This window comes from Lissotriton helveticus, chromosome 7, assembly GCF_964261635.1.
Source record: "Lissotriton helveticus chromosome 7, aLisHel1.1, whole genome shotgun sequence".
NCBI lineage: Eukaryota > Metazoa > Chordata > Amphibia > Caudata > Salamandridae > Lissotriton > Lissotriton helveticus.
In genome coordinates, this window is record NC_136068.1 from 517,301,879 (window position 1) to 517,322,616 (window position 20,738).

At 46.8% G+C, this 20,738-nt stretch overlaps 1 protein-coding gene across 1 annotated transcript in view; it reads right to left on the reverse strand.

Annotated features, from left to right (window-relative positions):
* The window catches only part of LOC144768693 (prostasin-like), a 151,160-nt gene extending 130,958 nt beyond the window's left edge, over positions 1–20,202 (reverse strand). The window contains exons 1-2 of the mRNA XM_078652553.1: positions 20,121–20,202; positions 7,026–7,152 (exon numbers count right to left, since the gene is read on the reverse strand). Coding sequence (XP_078508679.1) covers positions 7,026–7,152; positions 20,121–20,169 — 176 coding nt within the window. The 5' untranslated portion in view covers positions 20,170–20,202. The remainder of the gene's footprint in view (positions 1–7,025; positions 7,153–20,120) is intronic.
* Between the last annotated feature and the right edge of the window lie 536 nt (positions 20,203–20,738).

The window sequence follows — 20,738 nt, forward strand, 5'->3', positions numbered from 1 at the left end:
CTTGGAAGGCTGATCCTCATTCTGAGGCAAGGAGGGAGGTACTGCCTTAACCCTACTGCTTCTCCTCCTGGTAGGCAACTGGTCCATTATTCCAGAATCCAGTGCCTGTTCAGTGTTGCAATTTTTGACCTGTGACCTAGTCACAGCAAGCACATGTGCTGAGATGCCTAACATTTCTGCATGTGTCCTATACTCCACTTTAGACCAGGCTGAAGTCTCTAGGTCATTGCAAAGCAAACATTCTACAGGGAGGTCTGAGCTAACAACAACCTTCTTAAGGCCTGTTACCCCTCCCTAGGATAAATGAACAACTGCCATACTGTGTGTGATAGTGACATTGCTAGCATTTGTCACTAGGTAATTCTCACCTAGTATGATCTGTCCAGGGTCCACAAATCTGGGCATCACCATGGTGACACTAGCACAGGTGTCCCTGTAGGCCTGAGCCACTTTATCATTAATTAAAGGAGTTTGTCTGTACTTGCCCAAGTTATTGGGACGCACAGTAGAGGACATGGCTATGTCCACATCACAGATCAAAACAGCTTGAGTTGGAGTCTGACTAGGCCAGAATCCATCTCAGTTCCCAGGGTTAACCCTACTGCACCCTTCTGTTGAGAACCACCGCTTGGAGCTGAACTAGGGGGAACAGTTGCCTTAGGGGCAATGGTGGCTGGAGCTGTCACCTTTTTGGCACAATCACTGGTCCAGTGAGTATTTACTTTACAAATCTTGCACCAAGGTTTCTTTGGACCTTCTTTCTTTTTGGATTGTTGGGAACCCCCACCATTAGAAGCTTTTTGGGGACCTTTAGAAGACTTCTGGTCTTTTGCTTTCTCCCCACCCTTTTGGTCTTGCTTCTTCTGGTCACCACCTTGGTTCTGTACCTTCTGCTTCACCCTGGTTCTGACCCATTTGTCTGCCCTCTTACCCAATTCTTGTGGAGAGGTCAAATCAGAGTCAACCAGGTGTTGATGCAATAACTGGTTCTGACAATTATTAAGAATCTGTTCTCTCATTATAAGGTTATACAATCCTGTATAGTCACTTGCTTTACTGCCCAGTCACCAGCCTTCCAGAGCCTTAGTAGCACAATCTAAAAAATCTGTCCAGTCCTGAGTCTGTGTCTTCTGGGTGTCTCTGAACAGCAACCTGTACTGCTCAGTGGTTAAGCCAAACCCATCTATCAGAGCACTCTTCAGGACATTGTAGGTGTCAGCATCCTCTTCTCTAACAGTGAGGAGCTTGTCTCTGCCTTTGTCTGCAAAGGAGAGCCACAAAATTGCTGCCCACTGACTTTGGGGTGCCTGCTGTACTTTGCAGGCTCTCTACAAAGCAGTTATCCACTTATGGATGTCATCCTCAATCTGATAGTGAGGGACAATTTGGTTCAGGTTTCTATGGTCATGAGACCTTTCACTACCACTAGGGTTGTTGCTGCCACCAGTGGGCTCTAGCCCACACAATTTCTTTTCTCTTTCAAGTGACAGAGTCTCTTTGGCAAGGGCAATTTCTTGCCTCTTGATCATAAGCTTGACTTCTTTCATTCTAGCTTTGTGCTCTCTTCTCTGAGGGGAAGTCATTCTCCTTTGCGCAGAGGCAGAGGACCCTAGTGATGAGTCAGAATGTTCAGATTCATCTGAAAGAGATCTGTGTCTTCTGTGCTCACTATTACGCCTACGTGGAGTGATAGAGGGAGGCCCTCTTAGGTCCTCTCCACCCTCAGGTAGTCCTGTGTTTTCCAGGTTAGGTTCATCAAGCTCATCCTGGCCTGCATCCTCATCATCAGCATCATCATCCTGGTTGTGAACCCCACTAGGATCTTCTTCTGATGAGGGATGCCCCCCCCTCCCGGCTACCATGTGCCTCTGGGTCTGATGCTTTTTCTAAGTCATCTGCCACTAAAAGATTTACTGGGTCCTGGGTGGTTGGACTCTGTCCTTGTCTTAATTTTCTGACAACACACAAGCTTCTCAAATCGTGAAAAGTGAAAGTGTCATACTTAGTTGTCTGCACATGGCTGACATCTGGCCGAGAGGCACTACCTCCTGCTCTTAAAGACATGACTAGTGTGATGTGGTGTGGTGTGTGCACCTACCTACATTACTTGTTTTCCTACTAGAACCTCTCTAGAAGTTGTAGTCAGGGTGTGCTAAGCCCTTACCACCTACAACTGCTACATTCAGTAGAACTTATGTATTATAAGACTTCATATGTACCTACAGGTACCTTGATGTGATTTTTCAAATGATATTCTCAAGATTATTTGGTAAAACAATGCAAGCTCTTATCCCATCCGCTGCACACCAATGTGAGAAGTTAGCCTGGCATATGTTGTCCACTAGTTCTAGTGGGCATCTTGCACCAGTCTAATCGACCCTTATTGATGGTGGTTGTAAAGTCAACCTTATAGAAAGCTATCCTAGTGGTAGCATGGACCAGCAGTCATCAGGCTAAGACTTCAGAGTGCGCATTAAGCAAGTTGTTTTACCAATTATAATCCCTTGAGTACCAAATGAAAGCACACCACACAAGGTATATATCAAATATATATGTATTTATTCTAAACACAACCCCTCTACACTCTTTATGAGGTCAGAGGTAAAAGTACAATACAAGTTACTTAATTAACATACGATAAGTTGCACAGTATACGTTTTACCCTTGGGGCCTTACAATCCATATACTAAAATAGTGGTATAAGAACCACGTGAGAATTAGAAAGCAGGCCTGGGGCCTGTGGAATCACTGGGGATACTCTAAACAACCAAAGGTTAGGAAGTAGGAGGCCCACGGGAGACGCGTGCAGTGTCTAAACACAGCCGCGGGTTACCATTGACTTTCTATGGGAAACAAACAAGTTACAAATTTACAGTTTAAGGATACTTCCAGATGGACTATGATGGAACCCTTTTAGACTTAGACACTAGGAGGGCCAATACCCTTGAGACTACCAGAGTACTCGTGTTACCTCACCCACGGAAGCAGAGTGCATAGGTGTCTTTTGATGTCGGGTTTCGTCGTCGATTTCAATTGAGAGCAGCAAAGAAGTGCTGCAGGCGAATAGAGGAAACGTGTCCAGGTGGATCCAAGGATGGATCAAAGATCTGAAGAACCTGAAAGCAGAAGGGACAGAGTCTGGGACACTTGCCAGTGACCAGGATGCCGATGGAAAGCTGCCAACCAATGTCGGGTGATTATAGGTGAAAAGGTGAAGTTTGTCTCTTCAGCCACGAGGACCAGGAGGCGTCGACAAGGACCAGGAGCTGGATTCGAGCTGTCCCACAAAGAATCTAGTTGACTGAGGTGTCGGTATCCGGATTGGATCCAACAAGCCTTGGCAAACACAACCCACGCAGGATGTCAAGATTGGCTTCGGTGCAGTCCTGCAAGGTCTGTGGCACTTCTCCTTTGTAGGAAAGATGGAGCAAGCCTGGATCAACCAGGAAATCAAGTTAGATTCAAAGTAAAGTCTTTAGGCGGCTCACTAGCTAATGGACTAGGATCCGTGAAGATGCATCAAGCTGAAATGCAAAAGCGGGACCCACGGAACACTCGTAGAGTGGGGGCCTCTGAGCTTTGGTTGCAAATGGTGCTCTGGTCTGGGGCTTCAAGCATCCCAATGCACAACTTCGAGATACCTCGTGAAGTGAGTGCAGCTTGCAAAATGCAGGATGTCCAGGAGTTCCGGTCCCACGTCTCTTGTGTCTGCCACGGGTCTCAGCTTTGCTGTGAGCGAAGGTCGGGTCAGACATGTCTGAAAGTCCATGTCCTGTGTCACAGATTCTTTGGGATCCGGCAGGAGCCTCATAAATGCAGACCGGCAAAGTTGCTGTTGGTGCCTGTTTGAACAGGGTGGTCACTCCTTGACCACAAGGGAGATGTCTTCCATCTTCCAGTCGAAATGGAATGTCGATGGTCCAGGATTTATGTTTCAGAGTTTCGTCCATGGTAATCTAAAGTCCTAGGAACTAGGTTCCTATACTTATACTAAGTTTAGGGGCTGGACTACCTTTAAGGTCCCTCCTATGGGTGGACCTGAGAAGGGGGTGGTTGCACCCCTTTCCCTTTGTCCAGTTTTGTGTCAGAGCTGGGCAGAGTGCCCCAGCAACCGGTTTGAACTGGGAAATGCATGGAGCACCTAGTGTGCGCCAGGCAGTGTCTGGAAAGCATACACTGAATGCAGCCCTCCCTGCCCCAATAAACAAAACCCTGTCTTGGGAGGTGCCAGCACCTCCCTGGACAGGAAACCTACTGTCCAGGCCTCCCCTGCCAGAGTTTCGTCCAACAGCAGGAGGGCAGAGTCATGTCTGTGGCAGCAGCATCCATTTTGTGATGCTGAGGCTATGTTTAACTTTAACCGGGTTTACCAGTAACTACATGTCTTCTCCCTCTAGAATGGTGGAATGCTACCCCCGCCACCAGAAATGGCGGCGGGGTAGTATTCCAAAGTGCTTGACACCTTACACAACATGCTTTGATAAAGCCAAACCAAAGTTAGCATTAACCGCGAGGATTATAATGCACTTAAGAGTATATGGTATGGCTATATCATAGAACAGCTATAAGGACATGGTTCCGAAAGCTGCAGAGGGGTTGACCTCAAGCTAGGGCACCCTCTCACATAAAACCAAGCACTCTACCTCCTGGATTGTCGAGGTCTGCCATAGAAGTGACTTATAGGTGTATATGTGTCTATATATTTATATAGATATAGGTATGCTATATCTAAGTGAGGGGTGATTACACCACCTTACCCAGGCTGTATGAAAAGACCTGTGGTTTCATTTGGATGGCAAACCAGGGGTGGCACAATACATGCTTCAGCCCCTGGTAGGCCTAGGGTGCACCTATGCCCTGGGTACCTCGGGTACACTATACAGGGGCTCACAAGGGTGACCCAGTAACCAATCTGGTATGTACCTAAAGTACATGGTATCAATTTAGAGAGAGAACAGCTAGGCTGTGGTCCTGATTAGCAGGGCAACAGCCAGACTAAAGTCGAAAAAACAGAGAATGACAGTAAAAAGTGGGGGTAACCATAGGAAGCAGACCCTACTCTCCTACAGCTAGCACAAGTCCTTACATAACAAACCCGAAAACTCATCAGCCCTAAAAAATCCTCAAAAGGAAGATAATGGACATAAAAAATTTTTTTATTCTCATTAGAGAATAAAATATTTCTGTAACATGCTTTAAAACCATACTCATTGTGATTTGCAGCCTGCCAAATACTCTTTGACTGCAGCACACAATACCTGTGTGCCTTATCTGGATGCTCTAAAACTGAAGTTTAATTCCTGTATTTCTTATTTGAATATTAAAATAACATAAATATTTTTTTCCAAATTGATGTTACTATTTTCTCATCTGTAAATGACATAAAGCCAGTGTAGATGTATTACAAGAAGGTAGCTGTGATTTGACATAGTATTGTATAGGGCTACATGCTGCTTAAGCACGGTCAGGAAATAATTACTTAAAAAATGTCATCTAAAGCCACAGACCATGAGGAAAAAAAGGAAACAAGCCATTATAAAAAAACAAAGATAATAGTAAATATTGGAATGAAACAAAGGAGATGATAGCAGTAGACGTCGTGAGAGGATGTTGTTTTTTTTTTTCCTTTTTTGTCTTGTATATCTTATAGAACACACACCACATATGGGCCTCACTTAAGTCAAGGGAAACACTAGACTTAGTGCGTACTTCCTGTCTGAGCCCTATGCCCTAATACAAGAGATAGGGACGAAAGAGTTTTTGTTTTCTAATGGGAAACCTGGTCTATTGAGCTGGTTGTGAGCTGATGGTGCAGTGCAGCTGGACTTCATATGTTGCTTCTTTTCATGCTCACAGAGGAGTACGTGGGACTTTGAACACTGCCAAATTTGCTGAAGGTACTTGCACTGTTTGACAACTATAGGGCTTTACTCAAAAGCCTGCTAGTGAAACATAAATAACAGGCGTAGCCTGTGCAGGTAAGAGCAGTGGGGCGGGGGGGAGTCAACAGACAATGATGAGGGAAACTTTAATAGAAAAACAAAAACTATTTAACTGGCGCTCGCCACATTGCTAAGTCAGCGATGCGTCGAGCGCGAGGTAAGAGTTTTTCATTTTTTTATTTAAGTTTCCCTTGTTGTTGTCTGTTGTCTCCCCCCACCTTGGCCCCCCACCTCTCTTACCTTCACGGGCCGCGTCTGTCAAATGGATGAGCTATCTTACAGGTTTTTTTTTTGCTTGTTTAATGCCAGTCATTTGGACCTTACTACGAGGTAATATAGGTCCACAGTCATTTCCTGAAAGAAAATGGGTAACTGTCCCTCTTGGACACAACGTACAATGTCCATGTTATGCTTTGTTGTCAGTATTAAGGCCAGGTACCTCACTCCATGGATGCGGAAACTGCTTTGCATCCTGGTCTTTCACAAACAAATCATGAAGAAGTAAACCAGCACTAAAACCCTGGAAATGTACTAGGTTGTCGCACAGAAAGCCAAAGACTAGAAACCATGTTCATGATCACATGGTGTGAAGTGACCACCATAGTAATCTGGACAAAGTTAGTCACATTTCAGGTAGGTGTTTCTTAGAGCGTCAAAAGGTAGGACAGAGCTGCTGGAGGAGCATTCTTTTTTTTTTTTTAACAGAGCTTTATATAGCGCGAACTTGACCAAAAATGGGTATCTGAGCGCTTTACATAGCACCAGTTGGATTGCATGAGGACACATTCATTTTTGTTAGGCACAGGGAGATTAACCGATTTCCCAGAATCACAGGATGTTTACCGTAATTGCCGAGACTGGAAACCAATTCCCCAGATTCAAGGTTGGACGCCCTAGCCGTTAGGCCAACTCCTCTCCCCATTCTGGTGGGGAAATCATAAGCCAGGGCCCCCGGAAAGCAAGCAGGGCTACAGAGGGCACCAGTCACATGTCAGGAGGCAATGACTTTTTATAGCCAAAGAACTGGAGGGCAGCACTAGCCTGAGGCACTGCAGGCCTGGTTTGCAGGTTTAAAATCCTTACCTCTTGAAGCAACTCGCACTGGACAAGATCCATTTGTCCGCAACAAGGACCCCACCGCACTCATGGACTCGCTTATTCTGGATGCTGACCTCCCATTTCAGGCCCCACACACTTGGGAGGATAAGAGCTGAAAGCAAGCAACAGGCACATCTTCATTAATCATGCTTTATGTGGTGTTATTTCGAGTTGGTGGCATGCACAGCATCAGCGAGTATACACACAACACACACGTCAGAGTTTGGAACTCATCCAGAAAAGGCCATGTTGGGTTACATCAACGGAGCCAAGAGGCTCATCAAAGTGGGAGGCAAGATGATCTGGGACAACTTCCAGGTTACCACCAAACCCACATTCCATGTTTGGTGCACTGGAAAGAAATCAAATCTGTCCTCATCTATGAGTAGACCCAAGGGATGGGTGATGTTTTTCACTTGGCCACCACCAAGAACCTAAAGAGGGAGCAGATGCTGCAGATTTCCCCCGGGGAAATCACAAGGAGTTTATCAGTTTTATGAAATGTAATTGTAGTGACCTGGGATCAAGAATAGACATCCAAGCCGTGCGCTCCTTGATGACGTCCAAACGGAGCCAGGAGCCCACCCTGGTCTGCCGACCACCTAAACGAGAAGCGTGCCTTCAGGAGCCCGTTTGAGCCCAAGAAGACGAAACCAGGAGCCTACCCTGGTCCGTGCCCCCCAAAAGAAGAAAACACGAAATCAGGAGCCCACCTTGATCGCAAGAAAAGCGGAGCCAGGAGCCCACCCTGGTCCGTGTGCTGGCACCTACCGCGACATTGGGAGCCCACTCCGGCCGCATCAGGAGAGGTGAGGAGTGAGGGAGGCAAGAAAACACCCGACCGTGAGAGAAGCCGACTGCGGACTGCTAACACAGCTTTGAGCCTCCCGCGTGAAGATTTCAAGCCGAAATCTCGTGAGAGCTCGGCAGCCATCTTAGAGTCAGGCAGAACAACCAATAGGGAGCTGTTAAAACTGGGGGTCTCTAGTTGGCAATGGTATACACCTTTGTCCAAATAGGGACCCTTTCTTCTAAGTCAGGATAAGGGGATTACAGATCTAGATAACCCCTGTTAACCCCCTTGGTAGCATGGCATGAGCAGACAGGCTTATCTCAGAGGCAGTGTGTTAAGCATTTGTGAAAACACACAGTAATACAGTGAAAACACTACCGATGGACACAACACAAGTTTTATAAAAAATAAGTATTCCTTATATAGACTTAACACAAGACCACAAACGACAAAAATCCACAATACTGTACTCAAACTTGACTTAAAAGATGGTAGAAGTTACTTCGTTCAAGTTGGTGATAAATGCGACACAGTTCTCACAAAAGTACCTGGATGCGTAACACATAATAAACAAAAGGCTCGCAGAGTTGGAGATGCGTCGGTTCCATGCTTCAGGGGAGATAATGCGTCGTGCCTCAATGCTTGCGTAGAGTCGGGGATGCATCGTGATCCTTACCGGAGTGGAGGTGATGCGTAGATTCTCGTTCTGCGACCCGGTTGTGATGCGCAAGATGGCGCCTTGATGCAATGCGACAATCCTGGTGCGATGCGATAAGATGGCGTCCTTGATGCGACAATGCGTACACGCCCTGGCAGCCTTGCGAAGACTCTGTACTTTGGAGCCGTGACAGGCCCTGCGACATGCTTCTCTGGTGATGCGATGGTAACCCTCTCGATGGCGTCACACTTCTCCGGTGATGCGACAGCAGACAGCTGCGATGAAGACATGCTTCTGGGGAGACGCGGTGGTGGCACGCTTCACCGGCGATGCGACGACTACATCTGCGACGGCGACACACTTCTTCTAGTTGCATCGTGCTCCCAGCGACATGCAGGCTTCTGCAGAAACAATTCCCAGCAAGGAGATTCAGAGGGGAACTGGTGGTGAAGTCTTTTGTCCCTGAGACTTCAGCAGGAGGCAAGCACAAGTTCAAGCTCTTGGAGAAATATTTTGCAAGATGATGAAAGTTCTTTAAAAGTTCCTTCTCCTTTCCTTGGCAATAAAGAAACCACTGCAGGCCAACCCAGCAAACAGCACACTGGCAGAGGGGTAGTCCAAACCCCTGCAGCTTCCTTGGTTCTTCTTCTTGGCAAAAGGTTCGTCTTGTTCCCAGACGTGATCTAAAGTCTTGGGGTCTGGGTCCTCATATTTATACTACTTTTCTCTTTGCTCTCTGAAGGCAGAGAGGCCTTTGCCTTGTCATAACCAGTTCTGGTCAGTCCTGGAGCACTCTGTTTACATGACTCCTTCTTTCCTTTCACAGTGCAGGTCCGAGTCATCAGGCGCACCTTAGGTGGTAGAGCCAGCATTGTAGACGGAAGGCACAGCCCTATTCAGGTTCCAGGTGCAACTCCTCCATCCCATCTAGATGCAGATCGCCCTATTCACCACTGGGCTGACTCACCCTGTCTCCTGGAATCCCCCAGCCCCTGTCACTCATAGATCCAGACACACAATACACAACCTAGCAGAGGCAGGCTTGGATAGTTAGGCAAGAACATACCTACTTTCTAAAAGTGTTTTTTTCAAACACAGAATGTAAAAACCAACTTCACTGAAAGATGTATTTTATCATTCTGAGTTCAGGCATACTAAACTCGAATTTCTACCATGTTCCCTGAGTCAGTTAGGATTATAGGATGTAATAATCAAACTATCCATTCTGGCCTATGGAGAATAGGTAGCCTTACAATAGTGAAAAACGAAAATGGCTGCCATTCACTATTAGGACATGCCACACACACCAGGGCATGTCCTCCCATATCCTTACAATGCACCCTGCCCTTCGGCCTACCTTAGGGGTGTCTGATATAAAGAAAAGGGAAGGTTTCAGGACTGGCAAGTGGGTGCACTTACCAAGTCGACATGGCAGTACTAGAGTGCACATAGGCTCTGCAATGGCAGGTCTGAGACACGCTTTACAAGCTGCTTCTGTGGGTGGCACAACCAGTGCTGCAAGCCCACCAGCAGCATTTGATTTACAAGCCCTGGGCACACATGGTGCACTCTACTAGGGTCTGACAAGTAAATCAAATAACCCAATCATGGAGTCACTAATCAATACATCAATTTAACATAGGGAGCACTTGCACTGTGGCACTGGATAGCAGTAGCACAGTGTCCAAGGCATCTAAACCAGCAAAACATATCAAAAACAGAGGAGGCAATCAGTAAAAATGGAAGGGAGGCTCACGCCAATAATGTCAGGTCTAACAGAAGCCAAGGAAGATCGGGCGGCCATTTTGAGGTCAGGCCATACAAAGTTTACCTCATCTCGCCCACCGAATCTCGGCGGCCATATTAGGGTCAGGCAAGAGAGCCAATAAGAGGCAAGAAAGAAGAAGATGCCGTTTTGGCGTCAGACAAAAAGAAATAAAGTACCAGAAAGAAGGAAAAAGTGGGAATTAAAAGAAAATAACAACAACCAAGAGTGAAAAGAAAGGAACAAAAAGGAATACAAGATAAATAAATAAATAGATAAACCGGAGAAAATACAACAAGGAAATTAAGCACCATATACAGATGAAGACCTGCTCGTCAACAAAATGACGGATGCTGCAAGTGACAAGAATAGCTCGCAGGCCATTTTTCGCAGGGCACTTCCATTTAGCTTATCGGAACCACAGATAGGTATCATGTGGGAAAGATGGATTCGATAGTTCGAACGGTACTTGTGCGCTACTGACATCGCAGAAGCAAAACACATAGATCTATTTTTAAACTTCGTAGAGGATGAAGTGGAGGACCTGCTAATAACATTTCCTCAAGATCAAACAGCAACATACATGGGACTGATAAAGTGCCTCACGGATAAGTTTGACCTCCAAAGAAACATTGATTTTGAAAGGTACACCTTCAACACCGTGTGTCAAGGAGCAGAGGAGTCCCTCGACGACTTTGCAATAAGACTGCGGAAACTGGTCACATATTGCGAATTCCATAAGTTTGACAATAAACAGGCAATTCGACTGAGCATCATTGAAGGCTGTCAGTCTGTTGAGTTCCGCACACGAATTCTGAAAGAGCCGACATCGCTAGAAAAAAAACGGACCATGGCCCGGCGTAAGCAAGAACACCACATGCAAGACAGATGGATCTGAGAAAAGAAAGTAGAGTGGAGCAAACAAACCTCATGACTAGATACAACAGGAAGAAAGAAAACACTGCACCACCGCCAAGAACACTGCAAGAAAGAACATGTTATAGATGCGGACTCGAGTTTCCACATGTCGGCGCATGCCCAGCAATGGGTCAGAAATGCAGGAAATGCAACAGGGACAATCATTTTGCAAGCGCCTGCATGGGTGCACAATTTAAAATTGAGCGAGGAAGAATGGGAAGAGCACGGACGGCAACAAACAGATATGCCAGACACATGGAAACAGCAAATCACAGCTCCTCAGCTGAATCAGAAGGAACAGCAGTACAAGAGAACGTGGAACGACTATCTGATGACCGATGCCCCTATAGAAGACGGAGAGCCAGAGCGCATTCTTCCAATAGAGAAACATCAGATAAAAAAAACAAAGACCGTGGTCGTTGAAGTAGGAGGCTACAGCACACGATTCGTGCTAGATAGCGGGGCCACATGCAACATAATGTGTATGTCAGAATATGAAAAGATGAAAATGAAACCGCCACTATCACTGTCCACTGTTGATGTATTCACCTGGGGCTCGAGGAAACCAGTGGTCAACCTGGGGAAGTTTACAGAGACACTGATGTACAACGACAGGTCAAGCAAAGAAGAAATACGTGTGCTATGGGGAGACATTCCAGCGCCATGTGTGCTAAGCATCTTCGCGGCACAGGTAATGGGTCTCCTCGCAATGACATACCACATGTCAGAGAAATGGAACATCCTGCTGGACTATCCGGCAATGCTACAAGGCTTAGGCAAACTAAAAGGACGGCAAATAACACTGCATATCAATGAAGCAATAAAACCGGTGGCTCAGCATCCCCGACGAGTGCCGATGCACCTGCAGCCACAGATAGAAGAGGAAATACAAAGCCTGTTGAGCCAAGACATAATAGAGCCTGCGGATGGACCGACCCCATGGGTGTCGCTAATAGTGGTAGTTCCAAAAAAGTACACATCCAAGATTCGCATATGTGTAGATATGAGGATACCAAATACAACGATTGAAAGGGAAATACACCCTGGGCCACACCTCAATGACATGATCAGCTGTCTCACTGGCGAATGCCGGTTTTCAAAGCTGGACCTGTGCAAAGGATATCATCAATTGGAGCTTGACCCACAATCAAGGTACATTACCACATTCTCCACACAAATGGGCCTGTTTTGCTAAGAACAACTGAGTTTTGGCATCTCATCGGCAGCAGAAATATTTCAGGAGACCATAAGGCAGGTAATAAGGCCAGTAAAGAACAGCTTAAACTACAGTGACGACATTTTGGTGTTTGGTCGATCAGATGAAGACATGACAGAGTTTGCAGAGAGTATGCCTGCATCAGGAAAAAGCAGGCCTAACACTGAATAAAGACAAGTGTGAACTGGGAAGAAGTGAACTGGTGTTCTTCGGACATATCTTCTCCAAGAAAGGAATAAGACCAGACTCCAGCAAGGTAGAGACGCCGGAAAAAGCAAGTCATCCCGCAGACGTTGCAGAAGTGAGGTAATTTCTTGGGTTTGCCAGCTACTGTGCTCGATACATAAAAGACTTTGCCACGGTGAGCACACCGCTTCGAGAACTAACGAAGCAGGGTCAGAAATTCATCTGGACAGAAGAATGCAGTAGGGCGTTTGAGGCCATCAGACATGCTGTAATAGCGGTGGACCATCTTGCCTATTTCGATCAACTGCTATGCACGGAGCTGACGGTGGACGCCAGCCCGGTAGGATTAGGAGCAATTCCAGCACAACATATGCCGGGCAGGGACTCTCCACAACAGAATGTGGAATATGCAAGCAAGAGTCTGTCTGACATTGAGAGGGCATACTTGCAGCCAGAAAAGGAAAGCCTAGCAGTAGTATGGGCATGTAAACACTACCACATGTTCATCTACGGGAAACCATTCACCATCATACCTAACCATCAGGCCCTAGTGACAATATATGTCAATCCAAATGCAAAGATACCGCCTCGCATTGAGCGATGGGGCATAAGACTGATGGATTATGATTTCAAGATTGTGCACAAACCGGGAAAAGAACACAACCTGGCTGATTACATGTAATGGCATCCCTTACCGCAAACACCTGAGAACACATCAATAGCAACGCCTTCAACCAACGGATGTAACTTGTAATTGACGTACCTTCTGTAACAATGTGTAACTTGTAACCTATGTAACTCTCCTCATGTAAAGCCCTCTGATACCTCCGGGTCTAGCCAGCACTATATAAAACACAAGTAAATAAATAGCTGCTGAATATCTAAACTTTGTGCTAAAATAGAACACTGCGGCATCAATAACGATAGCGGAACTCCTGCAACAAACAGGGAGGGATGCCACAATGCAAGCGGTGAAAGTGGTGGCAAGACTGCAGAGATGGAGACATGCCAACAAGAGCATCATGGAAGAAGGAGTCAACAAGGAGGAGATGCTCACATTTAAAACGGTTCATGAAGAACTATCAGAGATTGTAAACAGAATAATAATGAGAGGAACAAGAATAGTCATGCTAAGTGCACTATGCAGACAAACTGTAAACTTGGCACACGAATCACACAGAGGCATTGGCGCGACAAAGAAACTGCTACGGGAGAAGTATGGTTCCCTGGCCTAGACAAAATGGTGGAGGACACTATCATAAATTGCCACATCTGCCAAACAACAGGGCAGCCAGCAAAGCCTGGACCACTACAAATGTCGGAACTTCCAGGAGCAGTGTGGACAATGTTGGCAGCAGACTTCTATGGACCTCTAGACACGGGCAACTACTTGCTCGTGATCATTGACAAATATTCAAGATTCCCCGTAGTGCGACAAGTCTCAACAACATCAGCAAGCGTAACACTACCAATACTGGACGACATATTTGCAGCCTGGGGCTCCCGACAAACATTAAAAACAGACAATGGTCCTCCATTCTCAGGGGAGGAGTTTTGAAAATTCATGGACTACATAGGCATTCATCACAGGAAGATAACACCTCTGTGGCCACAAGCAAATGGCATGGTAGAGAGGTTCATGGGGAACATAAAGAAGGCTGTCCAAAGAGCAAAGCTGGCGCAGATATCAATAGGACAAGCACTCTGTCAAGTACTAAGAGATTATCGAAACACCCCTCACAGCTCCACGGGATGATGCCCTGCTGAATTAGTGCTGGGAAGACCAAGCAGGACGAGGCTACCACAACTAGAAGCAAGGGTGCCACCAGAGCACAGCAGCATTGCTGTCAGAGACCATGAGGCCAAGGAGAAAATGAAAGCGTATGCCGATGCTAGGCAACATGCCACTCCGTTTCACCTCAAGCAAGGGGACTCAGTGGTGGTGCATCAGAGGCAACTGAGAAAATCAGACAGTCCATTCTCAAAGGAACTGCTAACAGTGACACATGTCAAGGGGCCTATGATAACGGCAGCAGCAGGCATCTACCGAGTTACAAGGAACAGTTCTCACTTCAAGGGACTGAAGATCAAGGATGAAGACGGAGAGGACACAGCAGCAGTGAACACAGACACAGATGAGAGACGTGAAGCTATGGACAACAAAGGAAGAGGATCAGACCATGGTGAGGGACAAGAAGAGGGATCGCAGAAAGACAAGGAAGGACCTTGTCCAAGAAGAGTGAGCAAAAGACCAAAAAGACTGATTGAAGAAATGTAATGATGGGAACAACAAAAGGTCTCTCTCTCTCTCTCTCTCTCTCTCTCTCTCTCTCTCTCCCTCCCTCTCCCTCTATCTACCTCTGTCTCTCTCTCATCATTTCTCTCCCATGTTCTTGCAACAAAAGGGGAGATGTAGTTGTTAAAGATTGCAGGGATTTATTAACATGAGCTGAATGTCATTTTGTAGCCTTTTTAGGTAGCCATGTGCTCGCCATGTGCTGTTTCCCTCTTCAGAGCCTTGCACATGCTCAGAAGGGCCTAGCTAGTAGAATGCACCTGCTCCTCTTATAGAACTGTCACGCTATTCTAGCTGATGTATGGAGAAGTAACTCTCCTCCCACTTCGTTGAACAAGCAGATCTTGCATACCCATATTAGTCATTTTGCATGCTTACATGTGCCAGGACCTCCCCTTGGTCTTGTACTGACTATGTAACCTTAAGCATATATAAGGCCCTTGTTTTCTGTACTCTTTAGACTGCCTCATACAGTTTCTGAGGGTACTGTGTGACGTAGTCTCCCTCATCTGAGGTTAATAAATGAATTCTTTTTATATTACAGATTCTGTGCCAATCTCTTCTTTGTTGGTTTAAAGGGACCAGGTATCAGTGAGACCCTTGAGAAGGCTTCTATTTTTTTCATCGTGACCTGGGAAAAGGGGAACTATGACCCTGGACATGACTGGTGGGGAGAGGACAGGAGGCGGACACCACTTCCTGTCAGGGAAGTGGGGAGGGCACCTGGACACGAGGGCACAAGGGACAGACGTATGTGTGGGCGCAGCTACAACATAAAGAAATAATAAAGAATCAATGCAACCACTTACCGATCTCTGCATGCAGTATTTCAGCAATAAGACAGTAATGACCCTAAGTTTGCAGTGTCCAAAAAGGAAGGACCAACCTGGTACTCTCTTCATTTTCAAACACTCCCCAGGCTGGAGCAATGCACTCTCCAGCTGGGAGTGTAGCGCCCTCTAGGATAAGGAAGATACTCTGGGTTCAAATCAAGATGAACCATATTAGGTTGACAAAAAAATTCTACTGACCTTTTAGCTGCATCTCCAAATTAATGATGTTTGCTTGGATCTCAATTTGGCAATACCTTAATTAGTTTTCATTGTTGATAAGACTCCACTACTTTCTTAATATCGAAGCTGCCTAGGTACTTTCAACTATGGACAGTGTTGTGGTTGGATCTTAATAGCAATAATACTTCGATTGGATCCATTTATTAATGGTGTTTGGATTGGATTGAAACATTCCTTATGTTTAGACTGGATTTCCTCATTAAGAATATTTGAATTGGACGCAGTTATGGACAGTGTTTTGCTTGTATTTAATTATTGGCGTCTGGATTGAATCCAGTCATCAATAATATTAGGTTGATTATATGTTTCATCAGGGCAGACTGGGACAGAAAATAAACCCAGGCATAAAATTGAAAGCAGCGCCGTCTCAAATCAGAAAGCTAAAAAGTGTCCCACGTTTGCAAATCAGGCAGATTTTCAGCTTGTAAAGACACGCTGTATACGTGTTTTGGAAAGGATGGGACATTGTATGCATTTGTGTTTGGTGCAGGCAGTGTTTATGGTAATATCGGTAATATCAACAGTAAAAAATACCAATTTGAGCTGATTTGTAGATCCTGAAAAGGATATTGCGCCAAGTCTCCGTTATGAAAGTGACATAAACCTGACGCAAAACCTTTGTCAATCAAGCCCACCATTTCGTCCTGGTGTGCGCATGAAGGTGATAAACAGGACCACATTGCTATGTGCTTTCTGGCGCAGAGGTGAGCACCCAGCATGAAGGGATTTTTTTTGTGATAATCAATTTTATTGATTTTCAATGAATACATATTCATAAATGAAAACATAACCAGCTTTTCACACAATAAGCAGTAAACAATAGCGACAAATAACACAGGGGAGAAGAAGCCCCCCACATAGAGGAGTCCAACGAGGAACACCAGGCGACAATGTCCATAACCATGTCCACAGTAAAAATTCAAGTAATTCAGTCATCTACCACCCCAACCCATTTACCCCACACTCTTCGGAACTTTTTAGGACAACCATTGGCAGCATACATGGGACGTTCCTGCGCTGCGCACCAATCTACCCCTCTGCGCCACCGCGTCATGGAAAGGGCCCCCGGGTCCAACCAAAGGGCTGCAATATCGCGTTTAGCCACCATCAGGGCAGTGGTGAGACAAAGCTTCTCAGCCCTGTTCCCATCCAGACCGTCAGTCACCCCCAAGAGTATGCTCATAGGATTCAACTGGACCTCCCAGCCCAGGACCTCCGTAAGATCAGTGGTCACTAACACCCAGTAATGCATAATATCTGGAGAGAGCCATACCATGTGATAAAAATCTGCTTGAGGGCACCGACAGTGGGGGCAGGAAGCATTGGACCAGAGCCCAGAGCGATGAAGGCGCAATGGCGAGAGATAGGCTGCGTGCAAATAGTATATTCGAAACCAACCAGAGCCGTGCAGAAGCTGTAACTATTTTAGGGGCCATCGCGCATCCCTCCAATCAGCATCATCTAATGGACCAATCCAACCCTCCCATTTATCCCGGAGAGAGGAAAGGGAATTGGGGGTGTTATTTATGAGGGTACGGTAAATGCGGGAAATCCCCCCTTCCCAAATTATCAGTCATAACCTGTGCTTCAGGCGGGCTATATTCGGGCAAGGAGGTCCCCTCTGAAATGTGCATATGGAGTGCATGGCGCAACTGAAGATAGCGATAAAACTGAGATGTGTGGAGGGAGAACCGGGTCTGTAGATCTAACGAATGTGGCTCCTGCTCCAAACATCCTCCAGCTGAGAAATCCCAATGAGGTCCCAGGGTCTAAACCCAGAGAGGGTGGCAACCTCCCTGAGCTGTGTTCCGCACCACAGAGGGGTGTATTGGGTTAACCTCCCCGACCAGCGGGTATGGCGCAGGGCAGCTCGCCAGGCCAACAACACCCCACGAGTAACTTCCTGCAAAGTGTGGGGGATAGCAGTTGCATAGAGCATCCCCTGGATATCTGAGAAACCAAACGCATGCAGTTCCAGGCGATAGGCCGGATCCGCCCAACCGCCATTGAATCAGTCATGTACAGTAAGAAGCCTGGTCGCCAGATAATAGAGATGAAGGTTCGTCATTCTTAACCCCCCATCACAGGGCGGAATCCTGCAGGTGATTAGGGCCAGTCTCGGCTTACGACCCCCCCACAAGAATTTAATGGCCAGGCCATCCATTGTACGAAACCAGGACCACAAGAAGGTGAGGGGCAGGTTTTGGAGTATATAAAGGAAACGGGGCAGGACCATCATCTTGAAGAGAGCGAACCTGCCCATAAGGTTCAATGGCAATGTCTGCCATCAAAGCAGATCAGCGCGGACCCGCTTCACCAGAGGGCTGACATTGAGGGACCAGGCGAGATCAGGAAGGCGCGTCAGCCAGACCCCCAAGTACTTGAAAGACTGCCGCCGGAGAGGGATCGAGGACTGCCAATCGAAACACTCTCTTGACAGATGAAGGGGGACCAGGACCGACTTGGCCGCGTTCAATCTGAGACCAGAGACACACTCAAAAAAGTGTAGGGCTCGGAGACACGAGGCCCTGAGCGGGCTGGATCTGACAAAAAGATCAGGACGTTGTCAGCGTAGAGGGCACTCTTGTCCTCTGCCAGACCAGGACAGTGCCACCCCATGAGGAGCAGGTCTGCGCGGACGAGAGAAGCAAAGGGCTCCATCGCTAGCACAATGAGGAGAGGGGAGAGGATGCAACCTTGCCTCGTGCCCCTCCCAATGGGGAAGGGACATGAGAGGGCTCCGTTACCCATAACCTGGGCCCGGGGCTTGCAATATAGGGTCTTGACCAAGTTGCGAAAGGAGGGCCCAAAGCCCATCTCCGACGGCACCTCCTCTAGATACCGCCAATCCACGGAATCGAATGCTTTCTCGAAATCCACGAGGAGCAACGTAAGATAGGGAGTTAGTTGGTGGCGATGCGCCAGAGCAAGGTAGAGTTGTCTGAGGCAGTGCCTGGTACCCCGGTCGGGCATAAAGCCGCATTGGTCCATGTGGACCAATGTGCTCAGGTATGGGCGTATGCGCTGCGCCAAGACTGAGGCAAATATTTTGAGCTCCAAGTTGATAAGGGAAATAGGGCAATAATCAGAGCAATGGGCAGAGGGGGGGGGCTGAGACTTAGGAATCACCCCAATCGTGGCCAGATCCGTTTCAGGACAAAAGAAGCCGCAATCTGCTGCCTCTCGGTACAGTGACAAGAGATGGGGAATCAGCGTATCTCGGTAAGATGCATAGAACTCCTGTGGGAGGCCACCCGGCCCTGGCGTCTTACCCCCCGCCATGCGGGAGATGGCATGAAGGGAATTTTAGTGAAGTTATTTAAAGACTGCACAACCCAGAAACCGTGGACAAGGTGTGCCTCCTTCAGTCAGAGCTGTGCTGTCTGAAAATGAAGCAATAACTCAGAGAAATATCGGGTTATATGAATCCACTTAACGTCCTGTAGGTACATAAAATAGGCTCTCAGTTCGGCTATGATATGGTCCCTGGGGCACAAAGGAAGTTTTTTTTCCATATCACCCTTTCTTAACCCTTATACATTTGAAGCCTGTCATCGCTCTCTGCCGGAAAACATAAAAAGACACAGCTGCCAATAGGCTATATGGCGTGTGTCGCTCATTCAGCTAGTCCCGCAACCGCAAATTGCATTCTGGAAATTGTAGTCTTACTTTCGACATATGAGCTAACCAAGTCAAGCCTAAACTTACGGTACTATCTCATAATGTCATACATAACACGGAATACTTCCTTTTGTAATGGCACAAAGCTCAAAGAAACTCTTTCCGAGCCCCTCCCCTCCAAACTTGATCTCAAGTCCGATGTGAACTTAAGAACGAAGTGACCCCATTCACACGCTGTCACAGGTGACATATACAAGCAGTCCTTTTTAAATACCAAAAACACTTTGTATCGTGGGGGATTTGAGTCTAGACTTGTAGCGCTTAATTCTAAGACTCAGAAGGCAACGTATTGTTGGCCAACAGGTCAGCTTAAAAAGACAGTCATTCGAGGAGGGGCCTTTATTCATTTCCGGGCAGGTGTTCACCATCCCTCTCAAAAGGAAGCAACCGAAACACAGCGACCTCTTATTGTTCAAAACACTAACAAATCTAACTCCAGTCCTTGACGTTTTACCGTGTCCCACCGCTCCCAGAAGCCCCTTGATGACGCTTACCTGAGGCGAACAGAGCCAGTCCCAGACCCATGACCTTGAGGCGGGACATCACTCCCGGGCGCGTGAGCTGCAGTTGCCTCAAGCCCTGATCCAGCCACTTTTGAGTCCGGAGACAGCACTGGCATCCGTACCCCACCCAGGCTGTCAGTCAAGGAACCTGCTCTTCAGGTTCGGGCGCGAGGCCTATCTGAACTTTGTCTCTTCTTTAGACGAGTACCACCTGACACGGAGTATTTTTAGTGTTTCGAAGCTCCGCGATGCACGATGTATTCAGAAACAAATCCTCCCAACCCTTCCACATAATATGTTAACAATGGCCCGTACCCACTTTTGTCTAAGCGAGTCCGCACCTTTGTTTCTCATGTTTTATCAATGACAGTTACAACACGCATCCCTCCAGGCGCGTCCCGGAAATCTGAGAAATAGCTTCACAAACTAAACACCTAAGCAAGGGTGAAGAACGGCAGGCTGCGGAAATGTTATGGTAACAGGTGTGCATAGCGCTGTATTGTCATTAGCATGGCCTCGCGGCGCCATGTACGTTTTCTATTAAAAGTATTCTACCTATTTAAGAAATACCCTTTTCCTTGATGTATTTAGATTAACCTTAAAATACAT